The 24,556-nt window shown below is 35.4% G+C and overlaps 1 protein-coding gene across 7 annotated transcripts in view; it reads right to left on the bottom strand.

Annotated features, from left to right (window-relative positions):
* Positions 1-24,556, bottom strand: part of ERBIN (erbb2 interacting protein) — a 170,254-nt gene that overhangs the window by 45,962 nt on the left and 99,736 nt on the right. For all 7 annotated transcript variants that reach the window (XM_064272670.1, XM_064272665.1, XM_064272682.1 and 4 more), the window contains 7 exons: positions 23,369-23,432; positions 11,393-11,467; positions 10,583-10,727; positions 9,473-9,545; positions 8,855-8,984; positions 7,925-8,040; positions 6,502-6,571 (listed from right to left, as the gene is read on the bottom strand). In XM_064272670.1, the coding sequence (XP_064128740.1) occupies positions 6,502-6,571; positions 7,925-8,040; positions 8,855-8,984; positions 9,473-9,545; positions 10,583-10,727; positions 11,393-11,467; positions 23,369-23,432 (673 nt within the window). The remainder of the gene's footprint in view (positions 1-6,501; positions 6,572-7,924; positions 8,041-8,854; positions 8,985-9,472; positions 9,546-10,582; positions 10,728-11,392; positions 11,468-23,368; positions 23,433-24,556) is intronic.

Here is a 24,556-nt window from a genome sequence, read left to right as displayed (position 1 = left end):
ACCCTACCATATCTCATTTTAACCATATTATTGCCAATTACTAAGAATTCCTTGCTTCATTGTCCTTCTCTGAACCTGTTTGGCAAAGCTGCAGCCCAGAATTATTCCAATTGTATGCTTTCTCTATAACACAGCTGAATAAATTTATCACTATAAATCTGTAATCACCAAATCAATAAGCCTCTCAAAGTTACCTGAAAATCTTACATTTTCTAAATTGTGTTCTGAAAAAGGTAGCTTCTTGAAAAAAATCTTAAAATAAAAATAAGTGAATTTAAAAATAGAGTTTGAAAACTGCTAAATTCTAAGAGTATCACATGTACATTATTAGCCCTCGCTCTCACAAAAAGACCCACAATCCCTTCAACTGGGTAAGAATCTGTGCATTAGGTTCTGATTCTATCAGCTTCCACTCCAGTTATCCAACCTCCTCTCACGTCCTTAATCTTATTCTCCACCCAGTTTCTTCCCAACTACCTGTAAACATGCTAATACTGAAACAGATGCAGCGCTGGAGGTGCTCACTCGTCTATGTCAAGAAATATGGAAGACAGCTTCCTGGCCAACTGACTGGAACAGATCCATATTTAGGCCTATTCCCAAGAAAGGTGATCCAACCGAATGTGGAAATTATAGGACAATATCATTAATATCACACGCAAGCAAAATTTTGCTGAAGATCATTCAAAACTGGCTGCAGCAGTATATCGAGAGGGAACCGCCAGAAATTCAGGCCGGTTTCAGAAGAGGACGTGGAACTAGGGATATCATTGCTGATGTCAGGTGGATCCTGGCTGAAAGCAGAGAATACCGGAAGGATGTTTACCTGTGTTTTATTGACTATGTAAAGGCATTCAACTGTGTGGATCATAACAAACTATGGATAATATTGTGAAGAATGGGAATTCCAGAAAACTTAATTGTGCTCATGAGGAACCTTTACATAGATCAACAGGCAGTTGTTTAGACAGAACAAGGGGATACTGATTGGCTTAAAGTCAGGAGAGGTGTGCGTTGGGGTTGTATTCTTTCACCATACCTATTCATCAATCTGTATGCTGAGCAAATAATACGAGAAGCTGGACTGTATGAAGAAGAATGGGGCATCAGGATTGGAGGAAGACTCATTAACAACCTGTGTTATGCAGATGACACAACCTTGCTTGCTGAAAGTGAGGAGGACTTGAAACACTTACTGATGAAGATCAAAGACCACAACCTGCAGCATGGAGCAACTCAACATAAAGAAAACAAAAATCCTCACAACTGGACCAATGAGCAACATCATGATAAAGAGAGAAAAGACTGAAGTTGTCAGGGATTTCATTTTACTTGGATCCACAATCAACAGCCATGGAAGCAGCAGTCAAGAAATCAAAAGATGTGTTGCATTGGGTAAATCTGCTGCAAAGGATCTCTTTAAAGTGTTGAAGAGCAAAGACGTCACCTTGAAGACTAAGGTGTGCCTGACCCAAGCCATGGTATTTTCAATCACATCATATGAATGTGAAAGCTGGACAATGAATAAGGAAGACTGAAGAAGAACTGATGCCTTTGAATTGTGGTGCTGGCGAAGAATGTTGAATATACCATGGACTGCCAAAAGAACAAACGAATCTGTCTTAGAAAAAGTACAAGCAGAATGCTCCTTAGAAGCAAGGATGGTGAGACTGGTTCTTACATACTTTGGACATGTTGTCAGGAGGGATCAGTCCCTGGAGAAGGACATCATGCTTGGCAGAGTACAGGGTCAGTGGAAATGAGGAAGACCCTCAACGAGGTGGACTGACAACACAGTGGCTGCAACAATGAGCTCAAGCATAACAACAACTGTAAGGATGGCTCAGCACCGGGCAGGGTTTTGTTCCGTTGTGCATAGGGTCGCTATGAGTCGGAACCGACTCGACGGCACCTAATAACAACAACAATACTGAAGGATCCTTTCTTATCCTGCCTCTAGCTACCTATTTCTCTCTGTTCTACTTCCTTTCCTTCTTATCCAATTTTCTCAAAAGAGTAATCAACAATCACTGGCTCCATTTGCTCATCTCCTATTTACTACTTAAACTGCTTTAATCTGTGTTTTTTTTTTTTGCCAAATATCTCTAAAATTATTTAAATCACAGTACAACCTTATATGTTCCCAAATATAATGATAGCTTTCTTTCTACTGCTAAGGCCACTCTTTTAAAGCCCATTAATCTACCTAACACTTGAATGTTAGTATATCCCATGATCCATTCACCCCCAACCTTTGTTTTTAAAAGTTACATAATCTCTTTTGAGAAACTAATAAAAGCTATGAAACTACTCTCTAGAAAAGGAATTAAGATGCCAACATTTTCTATTGCCTAGAGCATGGCAATGTTCTTCAATTCAGTTTCCCCTGCCTTCATGCTTGGCACCGTCCCATGCTAAATCTACCTTCTAAAATGCAGCCAAAAAGGTCTTTGTAAAATATCAGTCTGAATATGCTATCATTTGCCCATTCAAATGTTAAACTGGCTCCTCATCTCTTATAGTTTGGTTGAAAAACATGTATCATAAGGGTCACTGCTTCTTCCCCTTACATTCATGGCAGATAGGCGTAACTGTTCATGACTAGAATGATCAAATGCCCAATATGCCTGGGACAGACCCATTTTACACAAGTTGTTTTGACATAATTATCAGTAGAGCCCCCTTTCACTCTCAAAAGTGTCTTCAGTCACCCTAATCACGGCACTTTTCCATTAAGCCTGAGTACGACCTCAGACTCCTTAGTACAATTTTTCAGGAAGTCACTCAAAAATGCGAGGTTTAAAAAAATCTACTTGTCATCCTTGAAATATAATACAAGTTCCTTTCCATGTATACAAGATCTTTCATGGACAGCCCCTGTCTGCCTCTCTGGTCTAATTTCCTGCATCTTCCCCGTCACAGGTGATGCTCTGATCATCATGAACCACTTGCAGAGTAAGTACTTATGCTCTTGGTATTCCTTCTAACCAGAACACTGTTACTTTTGTTTGTTTAAATCTTTTTCCTCTTTCGAAACGCAATTCAAGCATTTCTTTTTCTGGGAAATTTGTCTTTACAGCCAGTAGTTATCTATCTACTTAGATCCTGAAGCATAATCCAACCAAGGCTTTTACACCACTGTATCGAAATGACTTTTTTTTTAACATCCTTGTTTCCCTCACCTGAGATTCCTTGGCAGAAGGCAGTTTGTTCAATAAATGGTGCTTGAAAGAGGGTAACAAAATGAATGAGGCAATGAAAAAATGAACAAACATTCTACTCAAATGTTCAGAGGAACTTAAGGAAAATAATCATGTTGTGTGGCTCGATCTATGCTCTACCTAGTTGGTGAAATATCCAGGAGCAACTTATTTTCATAATTCAGAATCAAACTTCTTTCATCTACCGTCTTCTCTATACTTTGTTCTTTTACAGCAAAATGGCTACATCTGATACGTTTTACTAAACATTTTGTCAATGTTTGAGGGGGGGAGCCCCCCCGTATTTGCTTTAAAGTGAAGAATGAGAGAACACTATAAATAAAAAGAAAATGTATTAGATACTAGATAATTTCACTAAGATGAGCTATCTGGCATAATTTTCTGGCATTAATTTATCCACAAAAGTACTTCTGTGCTAATATAATTAAACTGAAATTTCCTCAAGAAAAGAAGCTATGTCTCATTCGTACTATAGTTGGTACGCATAACACAGAGTCCAGGAAATGGTTCAAACTTGAATGACCAATTAACAAATCAAAAAGTTAACATATGTGAACTGATACATTTAATAAAAGCAATGTTGATAATTACTTGTGATCAAGCTCTAATAAAATTATATATCTCATCCTTTTAATACTTTCTTTCCTAATTTGTAACACCAACTTAAGGCTTTAGGGTATTAGTGGGTGTTAGGTGGAAAAATTGTCCTCAGTTAAAAAGTTTGGAGAATTCTGAAATAAACAAAGAAAAGTGGGTTTCTTTATTGTAGCAACATCTCAGGTTGCTTATATAATACAAAATAGGAATATAATATGGTTGCCCAAACTAATTTGACTAGGGAACTTATGCGTATCATATGAGACCAGTGCATCCAACTCAGAGAAAATACAGTTTTAGATGAATTATTATAAGGTAGAGTTCAAAGTCAAATGATAAGCATTAACTCTTTTTCTTTTTTCAAATTCAAAAGACCAACAAATTGCTTACTGTTTTGTTAAAACCATTTATCGCAAGAAAAACATGAGAACAGATGTGGAAACACTTTCCTCATGTTTAAAGATAATAAGTTAGTGTTCAATTTTTTCTTTGGCAGATTATAAACCAATATCCTTAACTTCCTGAGTAGTATTTTCTAATTCTTTCATTACTGTCATACACTATATATATATTTTTAGGACCTACAGCCCATTATCTTGGTGACATTATACAGGAGATTTCTCATCCATTAAAGTAGAACTCTCAAGGGTTTTGGCTTAAACAACAGTTAGTTGTAAATTTATTAATAATACATGTTATGTGCCTGCGTCTACATTTGAATTCTAAGACTGAAAACACTTCAAATTAAATTCAAAACACATTTGCCAATATAATATACTCTTAATAGTGAAACTACAGCTACTATTCGCAAGCATGAAATACTAAAGCTTAATTTAAAGGCCACAGCAGATACAGAAAGACATTTATTAACTGTCTAAAACTTCGCTGGAGTGCCAAGATATATTCACAGTCTTGACCTCCTTGACTCCACATTCATTTTAATACACTTAAATCAGGCTTTCATTATTATTCTACTGAAAATGCTCTTATGTCAAGGTCAGCAATTACCTTTAGTTTGGAAACCCAATGGCTAATTAGCAGTCTGACCTATCAGCAGCATTTAACTTCCTTCAGATGGCTTTTGCATTCTCCTTTCTGGCATCTCTTTTGTCCCTGGGCTCAATCTTTAGGTTTCCTTTCTTCTTTACCTATTCCTCTCCCTAGTAATCTCATCCACTTGCAGTTTTAAATCTCTTCTTTGTACAGTGTTGACTCTCAAAATTTACATCTCCAGCCAGTACCTGAGTTCCGAACTTAAATATACAACTCCAGATTGGATTTTCCAACTTTAATATGTAATAAGCTTCTCAAATTTAACAATGCCAAAAATGAAACTCTTGATAGTATCCCCAAACTTGCTCCTTTTCTCTGGCTTATCTCAGAAAACAGTGACTCAAATACTCTACTTACTCTGGTAAAAAGCCTAGGTAGGAGTCATACTTGATTCTTCCTTTCAAGTTTCACATTTAGTCCATCAGTAAGTCCCACTGGTAATATCTTAAAAATACATCACAAATCTGAACTTTTCTCACCGTCTTCACTATTGTCACACTAGTTTAAGCCCACCAACATCTTTCTTCTGGACTACTGGAAGAGCCTCCTTACTGATATTATGCTTCTCATATTGAATATTCCACCCTTGGCACTTAATCTACTCTTCACATAATAGTCAGAATGACCATGTAAAAATGTGACTCACATCTTGCCATTCCCTGGCTTGAAATACTCCCAACTGATTTCTGTCTAACCCAGAGTAAAACCCCAAGTACTACATTCAGTACAAGGCCCTCCCTAAATGATCTGGTCCCAGCTTTCCTCTCTGATCTAATCTGCACAATTCTTCCCATTCCTCATTACACTGCAGGCTGCTGGGCTCTTATTTAAAAAACACAAATATACCAAGCTTATTCCCATATTAGGGCTTTACACTGAATATTCCCATAATGTCCAATCCTACCACCCAAGGCTATGCATGGGTCAATCCTGGTATCATTTGGTAATCTGCTTTTCTGTTCCCTCTTAAGAGAGACATTTCCTAATCACTCATTTAAAATGGGATATCTACTTCAATCCTGCTACTCTTCCAATGCCTATCTAGTTTTTTGTTTTTTTTTTTTGTAGCACTTACCACCACCTGAAAGTTTATTACATACTTACTTGTTTGTCTCTCTTGTCCATGAGAATGTAAGCTCAATGAGAATAAGACTATCTGCTTCATCAACATATCCCCAGCTCCAAAAACAGTTCACGGCCTATTACAAGTGTTTGTCAGATGAAAAAAGTCCATGGGATGACTCTTAATTTTTTTAGAAACACCTCTTTAAGGATTGTGAAAGTGCCCAACAAGAAAACACCATTTAAATAATCAATTTTCTACCTATACGTCACACAGGATCACTGTAAAAACTTATTAAAGGATCTATAAATCCTTTTATAGATTTAGGGGAAATCAGACAAGTCCAACAGGATTTGTTCTTCAGGAGTCTACCCATCATGCTTCATGAAAATTTTGTGTTTCTAAATACTTACTAAGACTTTTCCTTACACATATTTTACATGCATATAATAAGTTTTTACATGGGTATCAGAGTATAACTGCTTTTAAATGTTCCTATGTAAATTAGAATGCATGATTATATAATAAAACTGGGATTCCAGTAATTTACAAAATCAAAATGCCTACCTGATTATCTGAGAGCCACATAGCAGTCAATTGCTGTAGCTTTGTAAAGCTAAAGGGCAAATTCTTTAATCTGTGGTGGGAAAAATACAAAGAAAAATTAAACTTTAAAATGAGAATATTTAAAATGATTTGACAGCTAAATTTAATGGCCTTCTAAATAATGCTACAGTATTATTTAAAGAAAGAAGAGAAAAATGATTACTTAAGGAGACAACTCAATATAAGTCTTTGTATAGGATATAAGACAAAATATTATCCAGTTTAAAAAACAATTGCTGAGTTCAATCAATTCAGCTGGCATGAAATTGGATTAACTAATAACCTCCATAAAGTTGTCTGTTAAAAAAAAATTAACTGTCTTTGCCTTAGAGCAAAGACTTGGACACATGAAGCAATGTATCATAAAACTGCTTTGGCTGTATTATTTGTATTTAGAGAGAACAAACTATTATAAAAAGCACTGCTCTATAGTTCTTTTAGTACTTTCATCACAAAGAGACTATTCTAAGGTGATAATGAGTGAAAACAAAGTCACATAAATATTCACTAAAATGTTAAATTAAAATAGTACTCTATTTAAAATAAGGTACGTACTTCAACCCTGCTATCAAACTCCTATCTACTCCTCTATGTCTATCTTCCAAGGCAATCTGCAGTCTTGGGGCAGAAAATATAAGCTGAAACAGGAACTTAATAAAAGAAAGCAATGGTTCTTTTTAAATAAAATGAAAGTCAGAATACTGTACTAGTCAGAAAACTGGATGTAAATCAGAGCTCTATCTTATTAGCTGTGTGACTTATGTGAGTCACCTAAACTAGGAATATTATTTTCTGCTCCAGGAAATGGGATGGTCTATCACACTATTTCTTAGGGTTGGTTTTAAGGACTGCATAGATGCCATGAGAGCAAAATGTAAAAAATGCTCTATGAACGCTGTTTTCTCATTATCATTAGTACTTTTATTCCAGGAAAAATTATAGACATTCTGCTTACCTTCAACACTGTTCTAACTTAGCAACCCTAGTAATTTATTTGCTCTGTACCTTCGTTTCATTGCCCAAGCTATGTGAGTGCCTAACCATACCTTTACCCAGAAATATATAAGCAACAGATTAGATTCAAAAGCTGCTTTTTCAACAGCAGCATTAAGGTGAAGATCTGCCTGTACAGTAGAAAAGGTTTTACTATAAGGAGAGAACAAAGGTTGTATAGCTGAAGTTAACCCAAAATTAAGTGACAAATAACTCCGCATGATAATTAACATCAGGAAAATTAGATCATCCATTCAGATGAAAATTCTACGTAAAGAATAAGAAAAATGTATTAAAAGGGAAACAAGTATTAGATTTTCTATCATATATCATGTGAAACTTTAATTCTGTTCAATCAATGCCTTCTATAAGCCAACTGATTATTACAAACCTGTTGTCACTTAAATTAATGACTTTTAATTTTTGCATATCACCCATTTCCTCTGGAAGTGTCTCAAGTTTATTAGAATGAAGAAACAGCACAGTTATATTTTTCCAACTTCCAATCTGAAAGAGAAAAAAATTTAAGCGTCAAGTATTTGGCTTATTGTACACTGATATTCACTACAGCATTATTCACAATAACCAAAAGATGGGAACAACCCATGTGTTCATCAGCAGATGAATGGGTGAGAAAACATGATATATACATACAATGGAGTATCACTCAACCATAAAGAGGAATGAAATTCTGGCATGGATGAACCTTATAAACATTATGCTGAGTGAAATAAGTCAGACACAAAAGGGAAAATACTGTATACCCCATTTATATGAAATATCTAGAATGGTAAATGCATTATGTACATAAGTTTGCAAGTGGTTACCCGAGGCTGAGAAGATGACAGAATTAGGGTTATTACTGAAGGGGTACTCTGAGTTCCTGTTTAGGGTGATATAAAACTTTCGGAAATGGATAGTGGTGATGGTAGCAAAACATGGTTAATGTAATTAACACCACTGAATTGTATTCATAAAACCAGTAAAAATGGCAAACTTTTTGTTATATATACATTTTACCACAACAACAAAAAATTTTTTAATTGGCCTATTGGTTAATGAACGTATTTTATATGTATAATATCATTTTCAACATTATGCAAAATAATCTTCACTTTTGTAAAAAGAATGATCATATTTTCACTTTTTAATAATTTTCATGTATAAAGGAGAGTTAGGTACCTCTTCTAAAATAGTTAATTATTATTCAAAAAAAAATGTAGCAATATAATAAACAAAACCAAACTGGATAGTTTACAATAAAGATAATCAGAAAAAGATGAAAAGTTAAAAAACTAAAAATAAATTTAAAATACAGTACCTCTGGTGGTAACTGTTGTAAATAATTATGATCTGCAGCAAAGGTTCTTATATTAGTAAGCTGCCCAATAGATGAAGGCAAAGCTTCAACTTCATTGAAACTACAATCCAGTTCTTCTACTGATGTTAACCTTTAATTAAAAAATAAAGCATACATTATAAACAAAGGTTTTATATGTATAATCCAAAATGTATGAACATTTAATCTTGACTTTAATAAACCTAGGGAAACTTCTATTTCACTACCTAAACTTTACCAATAATAAATAGGTCTGCCTATCTTTATTGTAAATATGCCTACCTGTATACCAATTATTTATTTAAACATTTATGTAGTCTCTTCTAGATGTTTTTTATGCAATTATCTGGAAAAAAAAAATACATATATGGAGCCCTGGTGCCACAGTGGTTAACATCTACTATTGCTAACCAAAGGGTCAGCAGTTTGAATCCACCAGCTGCTCCTTGCAAACCCTATGGGGCAGTTATGCTCTGTCCTACAGGATCACTATGAGTCAGAATCAACTTGTTGGCTATGGGTTTGGGTTGATTTACACACACACACACACGCCATACTGAAAGCAAAATCTGCTAGTTTTTTAATTCATACAAATCTTACCCTCCTACAGAGTCTGGTAGATACATTAATTGGTTTTCATCTATTTTTAGAGTTGTTACATTCTTCAATGAACCTATTAAGAACAGAAATCACACAAAAAAATTTCAACAAGAACTAGAAGCAAATTCACGAACAGTCCATGTGAGCACCTATTAACATTTGACATGAATCAGAAAGAACTTTCCTGAGCAACATGTCTATATTACTTTCTATTCCTTATCCTATACTTTTCACCTACATATCACCACTCAGCATACTGTAAATATGTCTATTAGCCCCCACTAGAATGCAACCTTCATGAGAATATGGACATTTTGTCAGCTTTATTCACTGCTGTAACCCCACTCCTTAGAGCAATGCCATGGCATACATAGCACAAACCTGTTGAATTAATGGACTGAAAAAATTGTAATATGAAAACAAGTTATATAACAAACTATCAATATTCAATGTACATTAAATATTAAAACACTAAAGTGAAGATAAAGAAGATAATTCCTAATTAATTTGCAAAATATAACCTGAGATAAAACTACTATATAACTCGACTGAGAAATCTGTTTAAAAAAATGGGGAGGGAGGGAAGATTTATATTAGAACATCATAAAGATGTCAAAATTTAGGTTTTTGGTCATTTCATCAAAAAAATTCAATTCCCTTGACACAAACGACCATATAGATACACAAATACAGACTCACTACCAATTAATGAGCTCTCAGAGGAGTTACTCGATTTAGTCTGTTTTCTTGTGAGTCTATAATGAAGCGGCCTGAAAAAAATTACCAAATAAGGGCTATGATCGAGAGTTAAGCAAAGTTTGGATAAACTAACTTCTTGGAGGTAATCGAAATTTTATCACGGTGATTTAAAACAGTGAAATTTCCTTAAAGAAAAACAAAAAAATGTCAACAAAGGAATAAAGTGAATTGTACAACTGATCACACATCAGGCAAATAAGTTAAATGAGATCTTTTACTGTAGGAGCGCAGTACAGAATAAATAAAATTTTGATAATATATGGAAGCTTGGACTCAAGCAAGGGCAAACGCTTTATTTCTCAGATTTTACTTTAGTAAAAACTAATCTATGAATTAGAAAACAATACAAACCAATAGTCTCAGGCAGTTGTTGAAGTGAATTGCTTGATAATAGGAGGTCTTGAAGGTTTTCACATGCTGAAATTCCTTCTTCAACCATTTCGATATTATTTTTAGAAACATCCAAATACGTGAGCTGTTTCAAACTACCGATAAACTGTAAGTTTAAAAAAAAAAAAATGGAATCTAGTGACTCCATTAAGTACTTTGCAAAAAGTTTAGGCAATAAACCTAATACCAAGTTATAATGCATACTTAAATCTTCATATGAGAAAGAGGACTTACAAATTGTTTTAGCTGCCATTAGTGATTTATTCAGTCATAAAAGCTAAGAGCTCCTACTGATTTTAGCCCAGCAGAATGACGAAGGACATATATGGTACTATTCTTTGAGAACTCAGCTACCCATCATCTGTGAGGGAAATAGCAAATATGGGGGTTCTTAAGATTTCTTGAGATCTGAGACTGTACAATTTGTCAGTTGAGAAGACAAAGTATACGGAAAAATTTGTATTTTAGCAACTCCCTGGGCAAACTGGGGTAGAATACAAGGTCAACTGCTAAGATTGACAAAGATACACACCATGGTATCAAAAAGAGACGATCAGACAAAGCTTATTCTGGAAATTTTCTAATTTTAATTAAGAATTTGTTCATGGCTAATAAAAAGGTAATTTCCTTTTAGCTGTTTAATACTAATAACAATTAAATAAAAATTCTATTTATTACTAATTAAAAGTCACTTGGAAATGCACAATTCATAAAACTGCTGCAAAGGATAGACAAAAATAAGTGAAAGCATTTAATATTTGACATACATACCCCTGGGATAAAAGTCAGTCTATTACCATCCATCCAAAATTCTTTTAATCCACTTAGCTGCTCAAGTACTTCAGGCTGTTTGAATAGGGAGGGGGAAAAACAAAAAATTTACTTGAATGTGTCTTTATTGGGCAAGAGAACCTCCAGGGAATTTTGAATGATAGCTTTTTAGTTTCAAAAGTTCAAATAAAAAATAAATTCAGCTACTGGAAAGAATAACTTTGAAGAATAATTTGAAATATAACCCTAGAATATATCTCTCTTAAAATTTGAATATTAGAGGTAAAAGAACTCTTATTGCGTATTAGTTAAGTTATACTGTACAGGACTTTAGCATTTATAACAAATTTCAAAAACATCACTTCATTTAATCCTGGAAACAATCTGTGAAGTGCATAATACATACTTTACAGATGAATAAAAGTTCAATGAACTGCCCAAAGTCCCACAGCTTTAAAAAAAAAAACACAAAAGGAGAGCCAGGACTTGAATCTTTCTACTACATTATAGTTACTAAAATAACATTTAAAAAATGGTTGCCATCGGGTAGATTCTGGTTTATGGTGACCCCATGTTTGTCAGAGTAGAACTGGCTGATTTTTAGAAACAGATCGCCAGGACTTTCTTCCAAGGTCACTCTGGGTGAACTCAAACCTCCAACCTTTGGGTTAACAGCCAAGTGAGTTAACTGTGCCACCCAGAGACTGAAGGGGAACTCTAAGATGGTCATTCTAAAATAGTAAATTATATGAAATTCATTTTGTTTATTATATAATAGGGTGAAATATTATACAATTAATAAAGAAAAAACAGGACTCTTGTTTGCAAGAGTAGAACACAAAGAAACACTCATTCATTAACAATAAAAAGATGAAAGCAATATTGAAGCAGAATAAAGCAGGAAACCACAATGCCTAATCTCAGAACATACTATACACCCATGGTAGTCAAAACAGCCTGGTACTGGTACAATAGACACATGGACCAATGGAACAGAACTGAGAAATCAGATGTAAACCCATCCACCTATGGTCAGCAGATCTTCGACAAAGGGCCAAAGACCATTTAAAATGGGAGGAGACGCCTCTTCAACAAATGCTGCTGGCAAAACTGGATGTCTCATCAGTAGAAAAATGCAACAGGACCAAACCTCACACTATACACAAAAACTAACTCAAAATGGATCAAAGACCTAAATATGAAACCTAAAACGATAAAGATCGTGGAGGAAAAAATATGGACAATGCTAAAAACCCATTGCCGTCGAGTCACTTCTGACCCACAGCGACCCTACAGGACAGAACAGAACTGCCCCATACAGTTTCCAAGGGGCGTCTGGTGGATTCGAACTGTCAACCTTTTGGTTAGCAGCCGTAGCTCTTAACCACTATGTCACCAGGGTTTCCTGGGACAATGCTAGAGGCCCTAATGTATGGCATGAATAGAGTACCAAACATAACTAAAAATGTATACACAGCATAAGACGAACTAGATAAACAGGACCTCCTAAAAATTAGACACTTATGCTCATCAAAAGATTTCTCCAACAGTCAAAAGAGAATCTACAGACTGGGAAAAAAATTTTGGCTACAACATATCCAAAAAGAGATTAATCTCTAAAATTTACAGAAAAGTTCAATATCTCAATGATAAAAACACAATTGTGTTAAGAAATGGGCAAAAGATACGAACAGACGCTTCACCAAAGAAGATGTTCAGGCAACTAACAAACATATAAAGAAATGCTCACGATCATTAGTTATTAAAAAAAAGAGAGATGCAAATCAAAACTACAATGAGATATCATCTCACCCCGACATTACTGGCACTAATTAGGAAGAAAAAAACACAGAAAATAACAAATGTATGTTACATTATGGGGAGACTGGAACTCTTATACGCTGTGGGTGAGAATGAAAAATGATACAACCACTTTGGAAAATGGTATCATACTTCCTCAAAAAACTAGAAATAGAAATACCACATGATCCAGCAATCCCACTCCTAGGTATATACCCTAAAGAAATAAAAGCTGTGAAATGAACAGACGTATGCACGCCCACATTCACTGCAGCATTATTCACAATAACAAAAAGATAGAAACAAATTAAGTGAACGGATTAACAAGCTGTAGTACCTACACATAATGGAATATTATGCAATGATAAAGAATCCACAAAACATCTCACAACATGGATGAATTTGGAAGACACTATGCTGAGTGAAATAAGTCAATCACAAGAGGGCAAATCTTGTATGAGACCACTACTATAAATAAACAGCAAATGGCTTACACATAAGAAAAAAAGAAGGAACATTCCTTGATGGTTACCAGGGACAGGAGGGGGAGAGAGGGAAAATTATCAACGAGATGGAACACGCAAGTTGATAGTGGTGAAGGGAACGGCAGTACATAATATGGGGGAAGCCAGCACAGCATGACAAAGGCAAGAGAGGACACTGAGAGGAATGCCAAAAATAAAGAGCAACTACAGTAACTACTATAGCCTAGACAATCCTGCAACAAATAATAATTTGCAAATGGATAAACAGGTAGGTAGACAGGTGTGGGAGGATGTAAGGAAACACATCCACCAGCAGATAAAGGTTTGGCGGTAGGTATTTCTACATATGTGACTGTAGGTGAGGCTCATATAGAGCACACAAGGGGTACTGTCAGGGAAACCTCTTAGATAGAACCAAATACCTCATGGGCTGAAGGTCCTAGGCTAGAAGACAGGGCATCACAGACTTGGGGGACACCTACATCAACTGGCACAACACAGTTCATGAGGACAATGTTCTGCATCTTACTTGGTAAGTAATGTTTGGGCTCTTAAAAGCTTGTGAGTGTCCATCTAAGATACAACTACTGGTCTCTTCCCATCCAGAGCAAAGGAGAGTGATGAAAACCAAGGACTCAAGGGACAATTAGTCCAAAGGACTAATGTGCCACATGAACCAAAGCCTACATGACCCTGAGACCAGAAGAACTAGATGGTGCCCAGCTACCACTACCAACTGCTCCAACTAGGATTACAACAGAGGGTCCCAGACAGAGTGGGAGAAAATTGTAGAAGAAAAAATCAAATTCACAAAAAGGACCACGCATTGCTGGTCTTATGGAGACTGGATGAATCCTTGAGACTATGGCCCCTAAGACACCCTTCTGACTAGGAACTGAAGCCACTCCTGGAAACCATCGCCCAGCCAAACAATAGACAAGCACATAAGATAAACAGTAACACCCGAGAGGAACATACTCTTTAGAACAATCAATCATACAAGATCAAAAGGGAAGTACCTGCTCAAAAGCAAAGAGGGGAAGGCAGAAAGAGCAAGAAAATCAGGATGAAAGGAAAACAGGGAACCCAGGACAGAAATAGAGAGTACACTGACACATTGTGGGTAATGAAACCAAGGTCATGGAATACCTTATGTACAAACTATCATATAGAAAACTATTTTGTTCTGTAACCTTTCACCAGAAACCCTGGCAGCATAGTGGTTAAGTGCTACAGCTGCTAACCAAAGGGTCAGCAGTTCAAATCCACCAGGCGCTCCTTGGAAACTTTATGGGGCAGTTCTACTCTGTCCTACAGGGTTGCTATGAGTTGGAATAGACTCGACGGCACTGGGTTTGGTTTTGGTTTAACCTTTCATCTAATGCAGAATAAAAAAAAAATAATAAAAAGATGTAGCCTTCTAGGGACATGACCTTTACTTAGGAAAATCATAAAGATGCTCACTGGTGACGTTTATAAAGGGGGAAAAGAAATATAAAAAGAAGGAAAGGAAAAAGACAACGTACATCCAATAATAAGGGAAAGTTAAACCAAAGTGTAACCACATTAGAAGAATCCTCTGCTATTGTAGACGCCTAGTAAAATTTTCTAATAACATGGTGAGAAATTGTTTAAAAGATGGTGGTGATGATCTAAAAATTAAACAAAGAGTTGCAGTACCACTAGTCTGCTAAAAACCAAAACCAAAGCCCTGGTGATTGAGTCGATTCTGACTCATGGCATTACCATGTGTTACAGAGTAGAACTAACCCACGGGGTTTTCTCGACTATAAGCTTTATAGGAGCAGATCAACAGAGTTCTTTCTTCCACGGTGCTGCTGGGTGGGTTTAAACTGCCAACCCTTGGATTAGCAGACGTCGCAAACTGTCTGTGCCACGCAAGGACCTAGTCTTCAGTAAGGACCTTGTTATTCAGGCACAATTTTATCTTGGTATTTGACCCTTGGAGGCTGAAGACTCAAATGCCTCCTTCAATATCACTTCTGTCACCTGTGTCATAATGACCATGTGATGGCATAGAGTATCATCATACCTAATTAACCACAACATGAGCAATACATAAATGGTGTGTCATTCAGATTTACCACTAATATACAAACACAAGCTAAAAATTCCAGATGTAACCTGGATTAAAAGAAGTCTCCTTTTTGTGCTGATCTGTTGTAATTCTATTAAGTTAAAATTAAAATGTATATTGTTGAGAGAGCAAAATGCTACAAAAACTAGTAATTTTGAAAGCTGCTTTGGTTCAAGAAATTAACATTTATTCTCAATTTTTCAATAGCTCATATGGACACAGATTAACATGTATAAAACAAAACACTGAGAAAGGGTGCAATAGCTAGATATTTTAGGAAACATATCATATGCACTTTTTTCATACGTATTCCTGAACCCCAAAATGTTTAAGTGAACTTAAAAAATACAAAGTAAAGTAAAAATTACATCAATAAATTTAATGGATCACTGTTTGGTGTCCCACATTTATAACACTGAAGAAAATAAATATTAAGAACTATACTTAATTTAAATTTTTACTTCTACTTAAGCCAAGAAAAGGACCTATTTGAAAAATTTTCACATTCAGTTAGGGGAAAATAAAGCACAATGTCAACTCTATCACCTGCAATTTTCACAAGGAATAAAAAGTTCCGAAACACAAAATAAAATTCATCATTAAGGGTAATGGAAAAATTTGGTAACAGATAAGGGTGATGACTGAACAACATGATGAATATAAGGTAATGTCACTGAATTGTATGTGTACAGAATGTTGAAATGACAAATGTTTTGTTACATACATATTTACCAGAATAAAAAAATATTTTGCACTAATTAAAAAAAATCCCATCATAAATCATAATCCATTTCAATTCCAAAAAACCGAATAAAACCCACTGCCATCGAGTCAATTCCAACTCATAGCGACCCTATAGGACAGAGTAGAACTGCCCCATAGAGTTTCCAAAGAGCGCCTGGCAGATTTGAACTGCCAACCCTTTGGATAGCAGCCATAGCACTTAACCACTATGCGACCAGGGTTTCCTCATTTCAATTAAGACATAACAAAGAATGACAAAGAGTAGTATAGAGAAAACATGATGTACCCCAAAAAATCTAAGTTTCTATTTAGTGAGCAAATGCACGATATGGTACCCGTAATACAATATTACAGCTGAAAGTGCTGACAAATGCTTGTTCTTAAGACTATTATTTGAAATCTACCAAAATTTTAAACAGCAATTTGGTAAGCATAATTTAAAACTTTTAATGATGGTAATATTCAGCTTCATCCTCATCCTCATACTGATTTTAACACTCATCTGGGCATTTGGCAGACATATATTTTTGGAAGATCTCTAGTTGTAACGATGAGGTAAAAACAACAGAAAAGGAAAATGACAAAACACACTAAGCTATTGAACAGTGACTGGTGCAACAACGAGCACCTTATTTTTAATTCTTTCTACTTTCATCTATTTTTAAACAGTCTATGTCAATGGCAGTGGGTGTGATTTGATGGGGAATGTATTTCATTTTTATATTAGATGAAAAGTAATAATAATAAAGAAGATATCATCCTACCATGTAATATGTAATGGGACATTTCTGTTTTCCTTGGTCTAATATTAGTAATTTATTTACTGAGCACACCTCAATTGCCTTTGTTATATAACAAAATTAGCCAAGCTGGGATTTAAAGGTTGCGACAGAAAATTCATTTAGTAACAAATTCATATGTGAATAAGGGCTATCTGTATTAAAATTTAAATATTCGAAAATTAGAAACATATAATACATCTCAAAGGTCTTTTTATTTTTCCCAACACAACTGTATTCTTACTGATTTTCTCCTCAAAATCCATCTAGCTTATTTGCTGATTTTTTTCTGGAGAACTGCCAGAAGACAAATAATTGTTTATACATTTCTAATATCATAGGTGCACTTTGCATATAACGCACAAACAAAAAAAGAGGTCTCATTATCAAGTCAAAAATAACCATTGTTTCACTCTGTAATTTTCCTTTTAGCTATTAAGTAAAATTATCGAGGAGTACCTTACCCTTATCACATAAATTGTTAAGCATTACCCTAAACAAACAAAAAAAAGCATTACCCTTGGAAGTTATTTTTGACTCAGAACTGTCTTTCCTACTGCATTCTAGGTCTGATGAAAAATTTTATGCTTTTCTCTTATAATCTCTCAAATTTTGTAATTTCTATGCAGAAAAACTTTTGATTACCTCTTAAATGGCTTTTTCATTAATCTTACACTTTAAATTTCAATTTCAGAATCTATCCGGTTGATTTTTCCTGTTAAAAACTTCCATTTCTTGTCCTTCAAAAATATATGTATAACTTTACACAATTTTTACATTAAAAAAGGCAAAGTAACAATGCAACCCTGAACATAATGCAAAACACTGAGATACTACAAAGTATCTTCCCTGATCACAACGCCAACAAAGCAGAAATTAACACTAGGAAGACCAAGGGGGGTAAAAAAAAATCACATACATGGAAACTAAATAACACACTGCTTAAAAACCACTGGGTAATAGAAAAAAAAAAAAAAATCAAAGATGGAAGCAAAAAATTCCTAAAATCAAACGAGAATAAAAACACATCATACCAAATCCCTTGGGACACAGCAAAGGCCATGCACAGAGGTCAATTTATTGCAGTAGATGTACACACCAAAAAAGAAGAGACAAAATCAAAACATTAGCTATACAACAGGAACAAATAGAAAGGGAACAGCCAAAGAAGCCCACAGCCACTAGAAGAAAGGAAATAATAAAAATCAGAGCAGAAATTAATAAAGAAATGAAACAGAGAATTGAAAAAGCAATAGAACCAACAAAACCAAATGCTGGTTCTCTGAAAGGATCAACAAAATTGACCAAACACTGGCTAAACTGACAAAAGAAAAATAGGAGTATGCAAATAACCCAAATAAGAAATGAAATGGGGAACATTGCAACAGATTCAACTGAAATAAAAATAAAGAGGATCATAAAAGAGTACTCTGAAAAAATACTCCAACAAATTTGAAAACCTAGAGGAAATGAACAAATTTCTAGAAACACACTACCTCCCCAAACTAACACAAAATGACTTTGAAAACCTGAACAGAACCATGACAAGAGAAGAGATTGAAAAGGTAGCAAAAAAAAAACTCCCAACCAAAAGTCCAGGCCCAGATGGCTTCACTGGAGAATTCTACCAAATTCAGAGAAGAACTTGTAAACCAGTACTATGCAAACTATTTGAGAACATAGAAAAGGTAGGGATACTTCCAAATTCACCCTATGTAGCCAGCATAACTGTGACACCAAAACAAGGCAAAGACACCACACACACCCACACTCACACACACACAAAATTACAGACCAATATCTCATGACAGATACAATTCTCAAAAAAATTCTACCCAACAGAATTCAGCATCATATAAAAAAAAAATAATATACCATGACCAAGTGGGATTCATACCAGGTATGCAAGGATGGCTCAACATTAGAAAATTAACCGAAGTAATCCACCACATAAATAAAAGAATCACATGATCATCACAATCGATGCAGAAAAGGCATTCAACAAACACCCAATCCTGATAAAAACGCTCAATAAAATAGGTATAAAGGCAAATTCCTCAATGTAATAAAGGAAATCTATACAAAACTAACAGCCAACATCATTCTTAATGGAGAGAGGCTGAAAACATTCCCCTTGAAAACAGGAACAAGACAAGGATGCCCTTTATCACTACTCCTATTTAACACTGTGCTGGAAGTTCTAGCTAGAAAATAAGGCAAGAAAAAGAAATAAAGGGCATCTAAATTGGTAATGAAGAAGTAAAACTGTCCTTATCTGCAGATGATATGATACTATACATAGAAAATACAAAAGACTCAATGAGAAAACTACTGTAACTATGAAGAAGTAAAACTGTCCTTATCTGCAGATGATATGATACTATACATAGAAAATACAAAAGACTCAATGAGAAAACTACTGTAACTAACAGAAAGACTCAGCAGAGTAGAAGATACAAGATATACAAAAATCCGTTGGATTCCTACACACCAATAAAGAGAACTACAAAAAGGAAATCAGGAAAACAATACCATTTATAGTAGCCCCTCAAAAAAATAAAGCACTTAGGAATACACCTAATCAGGGATGTAAAAGACCTATACAAAGAAAACCACAAAACACTACTACAAGAAACCAAAAGAGATCTACATAAATGAAAAAACACACCATGCTCATGGGTAGGTAGACTGAACAAAAATGTCAATTCTGTGCAAAACAATTTACAAATACAATGCAATTCCAATCCAAATACCAACAGCATTCTTTAACAAAACAGAAGAACTAATCATTAACTTTATACAGAGAGGAAAAAGGCCCCAGATAATAACACACTACTGAAGAAGAATAAAGTAGGAGGACTTGCACTACCATTCCTCAGAACCTAGTATACAGCTACGGTAGTCAGAATAGGCTGGTACTGGTACAATGACAGGCACATTGACCGATGGAACAGAATTGAGAACCCAGATGTAAATCCATACACATATGGTCACTCAATCTTCGACAAAGGCCCAAAGTCTGTCAAATGGGAAAAGACAGTCTTTTTAACAAACGATTGTGGCAAAATGATGTCCATCTGCAAAAAAAATGAAACAGGAACCATACCTCACACCACACACAAAAACTAATTCAAAAGGGATCACTGACCTAAATACAAAATCAAAACCTATAAATGTCACAGAAAAAAAAAAGGATCAATGCTAGAGGCCCTAATACACAGCATAATTAACAATTCAAGAACACTAGAAGATGAGCTAGATAACCGGGATCTTGTAAAAATTGAACGTTTATGCTCATTAAAAGACTTCACTAAAAGAGTAAAAAGAGAACCTACAGACTGGGAAAAAATTTTTGGCTATGGCAAATTTGACAAAGGCCTAATCTGTAAAATCTATAGGAAAATCCAAAACCTCTACAACAAAAAGACAAATAAGCCAATTAAAAAATGCGCAAAAGGTACGGACAGTTCACCAAAGAAGACATTTGAATGGCTAAGAAATACATGAGGAAATTGCTGGTAATCAATAGCCTTTAGAGAAATGCAAATCAAAACCACAATGAGATAACACTCTCACCCCAACATTACTGGCATGAATTAAAAAAAAAAAAAAAACAGAAAATAACAAACGTTGGCGAGGCTGCGGCGAGACTGGAACTCTTATGCACTGCTGGTGGGAATGCAAAAGGGTGTGACCATTTTGGAGAACAATATGGTGCTTCCTTAAAAGGCTAGAAATAGAAATACCATACAATCCAGCAATCCCACTCCTAGCAACACATCCTAGAGAAATAAGAGCTACCATACAAATAGACATACGCACAGCCATGTTCACTGCAGCATTGCTCACAACAGCAAAAAGATGGAAACAACCTAGGTGCCCATTAACAGATGATAGATTAAACAAAACTATGATACATACACACAGTGGAATATTACACAATAAAGAACAATGATGACTCTACAAAGCATCTCACAACATGGCTGAATCTGGAGGGCATTATGCTGAGTGAAATAAGTCAATCACAAAAGGACAAATACTGTATGAGAGCACTACAATAAAAACTCATGAAAAGGCTTGCACACAAAAAGAAACAATCTTTGATGGTTACAAGGGAAGGGAGGGTTGGGAAGGATAAACACTAACTAGACAATAGATAAGTGGTAAATGTGGTGACGGGTGAGATGCTACACAATACTGGGGAAGCCAGCATGACTTCTCCAAGGCAAGGTCATGGAAGTTCTACAGACACATCCAAACTTCCAGAGGGACCAAATTACTAGCCTGAGGGCTCTGGGGACCATGGTCTCAGGGAACATCTAGCTCAACTGGCATAACACAGTTTATAAAGAAAATGCTCTACAGTCTACTTCGGTGAGTAATGTCTGGAGTCTTAAAAGCTTGTGAGTGGCCATCTAAATATACTCTACTGGTCTCATCTAGTCTGTAGCAAGGGAGAAAAGAGAAAACAAAAGACACAAAAGAAAGATTAGTCAAAAGGACTAATGAATCACAACTACTACAGCCTCCACCAGACTGAGTCCAGCACAACTAGATAGTGCTCAGCTACCACCATTAACTGCCCTGACAGGGATCACAATAGAGGATGACAGGCAGACCTAAAGAAAAATGTAGAACAAAATTCTAACTCACACACACACACACAAAAAGACCAGATGTACTGGTCTGATAGAGACTAGAGAAACCCTGAGAGTATGGCCCCCAGATACCCTTGTAGCTCAGTAATGAAGTCACTCCCGAGGGTCACCCTTCAGCCACAGATTAGACAGGCCCATAAAACAAAATGAGACTAAATGGTCATACCAGCCCAGGGGCAAGGATGAGAAGGCAGGAGAAGACAGAAAAATTGGTAACGGGGAACCCAGGATCAAGAAGGGGAGAATGCTGACACGTCACGGGGTTTTCAACCAATGTCACAGAACAATACGTGTATGAACTGCTGAAGGAGAAACTAGTTTGCTCTGTAAACCTTCATCTAAAGCACAACTGGAAAAAAAAAAAAGGCCAACTAATAAATACTTCAAAAGTGCTACCTTACAAAATAGGTAACATATCTATCTATGAAGTAGTTACTTGTCACATGTTTTTAATGATAAAATAAAAGATCTATGGATAAAAAATGGATAGTGTGGTTTAAATCAAGAAATGTATGTCAACATTGTATCCTTTACAATACTTTTTCAATCTTTATTGGACCAAATAACCCAAAAAGCTGGACTATACGAAAAGTGCAGCATCAGGATAGAAGGACGACTTATAATAAACAATCTGTAACACTCAGATTACTCAACTTGAAAGTGAATAGGACAACCTGGAGCACTTACTAGTGAAGATCAAAGACTAAAGCCTTCAGTGTGGATTACACTTCAACATAAAGAAAACAAAAATCGTCACAACTGGACCAATAAGCAACATCATGGTAAACAGAGAAAAGACTGAAGTTGTCAAGGATTTCATTTTACTTGGATCCACAATCAACACCTACGGAAGCAACAGTTAAGAAATCAAATGACGTGCTGCACTGGACAAATCTGCTGCAAAAGACCTCTTTAAAAAGCAAAGATGTCATTTTGAGGACGAAAGTGCACCTCACTCAAGCCATGGTATTTTCAATGGCCTCATATGCATGTGAAAGCCAGACAATGACTAAGAAGAGCAAAGAACTGATGTCTTTGAATTATAGTGTTGGTGAAGATGTTGAATATACTATGGACTGCTAGAAGAAACATGTCCTGGAAGGAGTACAGCCAGAATGCTCCTTCGAAGTGAGAACGGCAAGACTTCGTCTCATGTACTTTGGCCATGTCATCAGGAGGGATCAGTCCTTGGAGAAGAACATTATGCTTGGTGACGTCGCGGGTCAGAGAAAAAGAGGAAGACTCTCAAGGAGATAGACAGACATACTGGCTGTAACAATGCACTCAAACAGCAAAAACTGCAAGGATGGTGCAGGACTGGGCAGGATTTTGTTCCAATGCACACAGAGTCCCTATGAGTCAGAAATGACTTGATGGCAGCTAATAACAACAATGGATAGTGAGATACGTACCACTTCTGTGAACTCATTACTTCCCAAATCCAGTCTTTCCAGCTGGGTCAGTCTATTCATGGTTCTATTCAAAATGGATTAATAAAAGAATTAAGTATACAAAAAAACAACAATCATATGGAAACTTTCAAATTTCATAGTCTGAAACACGCTTATATATTTAATAACCTATAAACTTTCACATACTTGCCAAATAACAATAATTTTCTACAAAAGTTTTATGAAAATCACAAATATTGATTTTGATTTCAAATCAAAGCTATAATTATACCATTTTAACTTAATACCAACACTTTTCTGCAGCTATTGACTCTTGAAAAACGTACAAACTGATTTTGTAAGTAAATAAACTAAGTTGCGCTTTTATCTCTCCAGCTATAAATCCAACTATTTAAACTAACCATTAATTAAATATATATAACGCTTCTAAGTTCTTATTTGTATAAAACAATATTATTTAGTTGATTGAGGTGCTACCAAGATAACGAACTCTCCCTTTAAAAATATTTTACATTATGACAAAATGATAATGAAATAGCTATTATCATATTATCAATATATTACATTAATTTATTCGTAATAATTTGGAAATCAAGATCATTAAAAACCAAATAGGCCCCTTAAATTATGGTGCATAAACACACAAAAATTTACCTTTTGAATATTCAACAAATTAAAAATAAGTTAAAACATTTCTCCAGTTTTTTAGTCAAAGAATATAAGAAACTGTACCATAATTTTACTGATTCATAATTAGAGGAAGTTAATTTTTTCCTACTCTTTCATTTTAAATATGCCATTTTATCATCATGCCCTTACTTTTCTTCATCACGCAATGCCTCATTTTTCTCAAACTCGCTTTATTTAACTTAGACTTACTGAGTGACTGTTTCTCTGGTACTGTGATGTTGCCATCAAGTCAATTCCAACTCATAAGTGACTCTATAGGGCAGAGTACAACTGTCCCACAGAGTTTCCAAGGAGCACCTGGTGGATCTGAACTGCTAGCTTTTTAGTTAGCAGCCATAGCACTTAACCACTACGCCACCAGGGTTTCCAGTACTTCATTTAAAAAAAAAAAAAAAAATTTTTTTTTTTTTTTACTTCATAGTACCTGAGAAATAGGCACTCAAAAAATCTAACTGAAGTGCTGGAGCCCTGGCAGCATAATGGATAAGAACTCGGCTG

This window comes from Loxodonta africana, chromosome 2, assembly GCF_030014295.1.
Source record: "Loxodonta africana isolate mLoxAfr1 chromosome 2, mLoxAfr1.hap2, whole genome shotgun sequence".
NCBI classification, from domain to species: domain Eukaryota; kingdom Metazoa; phylum Chordata; class Mammalia; order Proboscidea; family Elephantidae; genus Loxodonta; species Loxodonta africana.
The sequence above is the reverse complement of the archived record's forward strand: the minus strand, read 5'-3'. Positions and strand labels throughout refer to the sequence as shown.